Source organism: Copadichromis virginalis, linkage group LG6, assembly GCF_057382275.1.
Source record: "Copadichromis virginalis isolate Kocher_CV1m ecotype Utaka linkage group LG6, C_Virginalis_male_GT1.1, whole genome shotgun sequence".
In the NCBI taxonomy this organism is placed as follows: domain Eukaryota; kingdom Metazoa; phylum Chordata; class Actinopteri; order Cichliformes; family Cichlidae; genus Copadichromis; species Copadichromis virginalis.
This window is the reverse complement of record NC_140623.1, coordinates 39,796,378-39,802,174: the sequence shown is the minus strand read 5'-3', so window position 1 is coordinate 39,802,174 and position 5,797 is coordinate 39,796,378. Positions and strand designations below refer to the sequence as shown.

Genomic DNA, 5,797 nt, shown 5'->3' with positions numbered 1-5,797 from the left:
GTGTCGCGGATGAATAAAGCAGAGCCCCGCTTTATATTGCTGTGAAATGTGTGCACCTGCATGCGGAACAATTTACCCGTTTCTCATTTTTCACCGCACTCTGAGGCTGTTGTCTGAGGCCTGTCCTGGCGCAATCGCATACACAGAAAATATCATGAAATCAATCAAAAACATTACAAATGTGTTTGCTTTTAAATATACCTTGAATAAAAATGGAATAATTATTGGAATGACTGGCTGCATTTGGTAATTTCAATCGTTTTCTTTTTCTTTTTTTAATAATAAAACTAAGCGGTCATGCAGCCATGTAGAGTCACGACGCATACAAAAATTAAACAATGAAAGCAGATTCACGGACTTTTATTGACCAGAGGGGGGAGAAATTTGTGCTGTTGCAACTCTGGAGGGAGAATCATGTAGGCCTCCCGCAGGACTGTGCGAGCCGGGCTGGGTGATGAGCCCGAGGCCTTTAACTTTTGGCGCAACTTTGCAGAAATTTCAATAAATAAATAAATATTAAACAACGCGTTGAAATCGAGAGATATTATTATATGTGGGGAATATAAAACTAAGCCCGGCGGTTAAGTCGTTTGTCGGGTCTAATTGATGGATCTAAGCGGAACCCGGAGGGCTGATGATGGTTTAAAAACAACACAAAGAAATGAGAAATTCAAATGATTTATTGAAAAGCGTCTAAAAAGCAGTTTGACAACAACCTCTTTTTTGTCAGTTACAACAAAGCTGTATGATCGTTTTTCTATGAAAATGTAAAATATAGGAACTATGTTAATGGAAAATGTTATATTAACTTTGGGAAAACTTCAGAGTGTGTTGAATTTGTTAATTTACTTTAGGTTTTAGAAATCTCCGAGGCAAACTCGGTCTTTGAAGACAACATAAAGATTTTTTCTAATACTTTTAAATTCAAAGTGCTTGAGTTAATTTTTAAATATTATTCCAGGATTTGAAATCAAGCGAAACCTTTCAGTCAAATCAGTTCAAATAAAGAGAATTATTCAGACCACAACCTGAATTAAATATCCTCGCTGCACAGCTCAGGTGGGAAGAAACGTGGAAAAAATACATTCTTGTTAGTTTTAAATGCAAAATAGTAAAAGTCACAAGGTCTGTACAGAAAGTAGCCACTCGCTGCAAAGGAAACATGCAACTCATGTTAACCATTGCACAATGTGAAAGGGACTTCATTTGATTTGGTCAATACATTAAATAGATGTCCAGCTTTATATTATATACACATATGCACATTATGTTATTTGCCTTTTTACATTACATACAAAATCTGCGTTGCTTGATAATCCCACCATGTCCTATAAACTTCAGATCTGCTGAAAGTCAGAAAACAGAGCATCAGTCAGTCATCTTTTGTCCTTGAAGAAGCCTTTAGAAGTGCTGCTCTCCTTGATGGTGACCGTCAGGAAGTTGGTGGTCACGTCTGTCACCAGGACCTTCTCCACGTTGCCGAGAGACGGCCTCCACGTCACTTCGTCCAAATCGTCGTCGAGCCGCGTTGGGGACGGCCTGTCCAGAAAATAAGGCTTTTCCATTTGGGGGAGCTCGGCGGGACGACTCAGACTCATTTTGGAGTGGTGCTTGAAGTGTGCAGGTACCAGGTAGGCGGAGACGTCCTTTATTCTGTGAGTGTCCATGTCTGTTCTGTGAGGATGCAGGCCGCGGTCTGAGTACAGCTGTTTGTAGGAGCTCTCCCCAGAGCGCTGTGTGTGGTGATGGTGGTGGTGATGGTGGTGGTAATGATGTTTATGGCTGTGGCCGTGGTTCTCTGGATGTCTGTGGGCCAGTTTGACCAGCCTCATGTCTTCGCCCCCCTGGAGCTTAGCCAGTTTGTGAGGGCCGTGGCTCTCCTGCTCCTCCCCTCTCCTTTTATGGTGCTCAGAGAAGACCTCATTAAACCGCGGCTTAGGCTTGGGACCTCTCTTTTTAGGTATGTGGATGAGGTCTTCTGAACTAGTATGAAGCAAAGACTGCTGGTGCTCACGAGGGCTCAGTTCAGGCGGTCGGACGCGTACGCTTTCTCCACGGTTGACGGTACTCGGTGGGAAGATGGTGGGCACGACAGCTCTCAGGCCCTCTCTGGCCCTGGGGGTGGCAATCGGTTCTGGGGTCGGGTAGGTGACGCGCATTCCTCGGACTGCTTCGCTCCTGAAGTCATAGGACTTGGACTTCACCTTTGCCTGAGCCTATCAGAAAATTTTTGAAATTAGTATTTTAAGAAAATGACACCATTTTTCATAGCGAACATCAAACTGAATCAGTTAAAAGGGATTCATTCATTCTTTTATCGTCTGCTTTTTCTATTAATTTGTAAAATGTAATTTAAACAGCCTATTGATTGCTTCTACCTACACCTGTCATATTGGACTGCTAATAAACTAACTATCGAAAGAGTGGATATTAATCTTACATCAATAATTCACAGCAATAACTAGTTTCAGGGCACCATGTTTATTACTCAACTTCTACCAATCCCCTTTAAACGAGCCCTGTCAGTGGAGACTCTGGCATTTTGTTCAAGACAAACTGCCGCTCATTAAGCAATTTTCACGGTTCACCGCTCTGAACAGATGAAGCATCAGGCCGTGATGTTTTCCTCGGCTCATTGGAAAGTAACATGTAATCATAAAATTTTAATTAAATAATTTATTTCAGACACATATCCATTTCAGTATATAAACTATTTGTTTTATATTTTTTAATCTATTTATAAATTACACAACAGGGACAACAAATGCATAAACGGCATGTGTTCAAGAAAAGAAAAACACCTCATGTCCTTTAAAGTAGAGTAGTTTTATAGTTCTTACAACTATATTTTAGAGGCAAATAAATTTGTACATTAAAATTCAAGTGAGATTTTTTTTTATTACTGATCTACAAAATTGGAGAACTTAAACATTCCTGAATTCTAATTTATTACATGCCACCTGGAGCTTTTCCATTTTTGCTTTAAAAGTGGCTTTAATAAAGAGACAACAGACCCAGAGCGTGTAAAAAAAAGAAGAAGATGGAAAAACAGCCTGGCTGTTTGTTAAACACATTTTATTTAACAGGACACAAAGAGTCCTTATGTAAGCTATAGTCCATTAAAACAGCTGCATAATATCTGATTTTTCTCTTCATTTAGAGAAGCAGAAATAACCAGATACATGCCAAACTCTCTGGGTCAACCCATTTGTCAGGACCTAGAAATTATTTTATCATATATATTCTAATGCCTGGTATCACCACAAAATTAACAGTTCAATTTCCCCAGTTGAAAAAAGCCCCCCTGATGGGACACCTTTTGCGATGTGCTTCTGGCCCTATGGGGCCGCTTGTTTGACACCCCTGTCTTTAGGTAGTCAAAGCCCGTTTTAGCATGTCAATACATCCCCATTAGGCAATAAACAAACTGAATACACTCCCATTCATGGGTAGGCTGTCCTAATTATGCATAATTAGCATATTTAACCTGCTCATTCACTAATGCACTCAAAGAAAAAAATTAAGAAGCCACAATCTACAGAAGTGAAGAGAGCGCAGGAAGGGTTTGTTGGGGCTTTATTAGAGACACGCAATAAAAAAATAAAGCAAGCTGCCAGCTTTACCTTAAGCAGAAACGTCTTGGGTTTTGGTCCTCTCTTTTTGGGCCCGTAGAGCTCCCTTTCACGCTCCCTGTGAAAAACCAGACACCCATTTTGAGTGTCACGGGAGCAAAGTGCACCGAGGACAGCGTACAGTTACCGAACACTCACTGGCTCTGCCCAGAAAGGCCACACAGACATCTTACCTCTGTTCAAAAGCGGCGAACAGGCGGGAGTCCAGAATATTTTCCTCCGGTTCCCAAGTGCTGTATCTGCGAATTAAAAACGCAGAGTTAGACAGAGGGAGCGGAGACTGACACACGGCGCTAGCCTGCGAGCTAAAAATCTCCACCGTGCTCAGTTTTAATCCCGCTGTCTCGCTAGCTGTGATGTGCTGTGCTAACGACAGCCACAGCCGAGACAGTGCGGGCAGGGCAGCCGCGGGGTGAAAACATAATGAGGCTCAGTGTAGCGGGACTTACTTGGGAGACCACCCCTTCCATTTCACGAGGTATTCAATGCGACCCTGCATGCCATCAGAAACAAACAGACAGGACTTGGTTAGCTCGCAAGGGTTAACAGTAGTATGAGAGTGCGGCGGTGGTGGTCTTATTCAGCATTCTGGGAGAAAAGAGCACGTTACATCTCCCGCCTACCTTCCTGATTCTGCGTTTGATGATAGACTCGGCAGCGAACACCCTCTCCCCGACGGCAGAAAGCTCCATGTTTACCCCAGTGCTACCTCCCGTTAGCTGGGTGGACGCTAACGCTAGCAGAGCAGATATTTTTCTCCAGTCCCAGCCACTCTGAATTCCCGACAGACCATAATACTCCCGAACAGAATGGACGTCAGCGCAGTTTTTTCACAGCGTTGCTAAGGAACCGCAGTCGGTGGAACCTTTAGGCGAGCACCCATTGGTCGAACCGTTGCTACGTGCTCTGGTTGCTAAGTGGAGAGGAGGAGCTTGCGCCTCTGCGAATTCTTCGGGGAGGGGGAAATGGTGGCTTTTTTCCCCGCGCGGCGAGTGAATCATTTCGCGCAAGTTATGTGCGCAAAAATGCACGCGGTCTCGTTATGCGGACACGCCAGCCTTGTCAGGCAAATAGAGAGAGAGTAGGAAATAACGAGGGCGCCTGAATTGCGCGCCAGCGCGTAGGTAGTTTCCCCCATTTGCGTTTGGTCGCTACAGCAGCGTATTCATCAGCTGATGAAGCGGAGGTTATTTTTTGTTATTCCATAAACACCAAACGATCGCCTCCACGTCCTCCCTGCGTCAGGCCAAGTGCTACATATCTGCCCGGTCCGTTCACGTGATTTTATCTAATTATTCTCTGCGCGTTCACCTTAAAGAGAAAATATTGTAATTATATTCAGCCGTCTGATTTACCGCATATCACACGCCGGCGCTCTGTTGTTTGAAATAAATGCAAAGTGGGTGATACATTTAAATCAAATACATGCCTGTAATGTTATAAAATAAATTTGTGTTTTGGTAAGAGGTCAGTCCATTGGATCTCAGCGATTAAACTGAACCTTTCAGTGACACTGATTCATCAGACGTTAGGAAAACAGCTGTCACGGCCCAAAGATAAGCAGTAATAAGACGAATTTTCCAGGAAGAGATCTGGGAAAGCTTCTCGCTGTGTGAGGTTTAAAGGCATCTGATTGGTCTCTTCAGTGAAACGGGGGGTTGTGATTTGTTTCTTTGAATTATGAAACACAGCCATCTTTGAATTTTTGTTTAATTTTTCCCGATAATGAGATTTCTCAGCCCAGATAATCGGAAATTATGGATAAGCTCCTGCGAGGCCCCTTGTTTTTAACGCACATCAAACAAAAAGGTCAAAGTTAAACCGCAGTTTTCACTTTTCCTTTCTCACAGTGAGGCGCCCTTCCGCTCATAAATCCGATCCCTGTTTTCCCATACAGTGCCACATTTATGTTACCCGCAAAAAAACAAACAACAAATTAAATAAATTCGATTATTTATGCATTTACTTTGGTATCAGTGTAATGATAAAGAAACTATAAAAGAAAAATTTATTTAAAAACATTATTATTATTATTATTATCATTATTATTATTATTTTTTCATTAGACTGTTTTTATATTTATAATTTTTTACTTGCTCATTTTTTAGATTCGATTTTATTAGGTTGAAATAGTAAGAATAACTACGTTTATATATATATATATA

At 42.0% G+C, this 5,797-nt stretch overlaps 1 protein-coding gene across 1 annotated transcript; it reads right to left on the bottom strand.

Moving 5' to 3' along the window:
- Positions 1-662: 662 nt before the first annotated feature.
- cbx8b (chromobox homolog 8b) lies at positions 663-4,500 on the bottom strand. The gene is made up of 5 exons (XM_085460382.1): positions 4,256-4,500; positions 4,082-4,125; positions 3,806-3,871; positions 3,624-3,690; positions 663-2,216 (listed from the first exon to the last, which is right to left on the bottom strand). Exons 1-5 carry the CDS (start codon positions 4,322-4,324, stop codon positions 1,377-1,379), a joined length of 1,086 nt encoding a protein of 361 aa, XP_085316508.1. The 5' UTR covers positions 4,325-4,500; the 3' UTR covers positions 663-1,376.
- Positions 4,501-5,797: the final 1,297 nt, after the last annotated feature.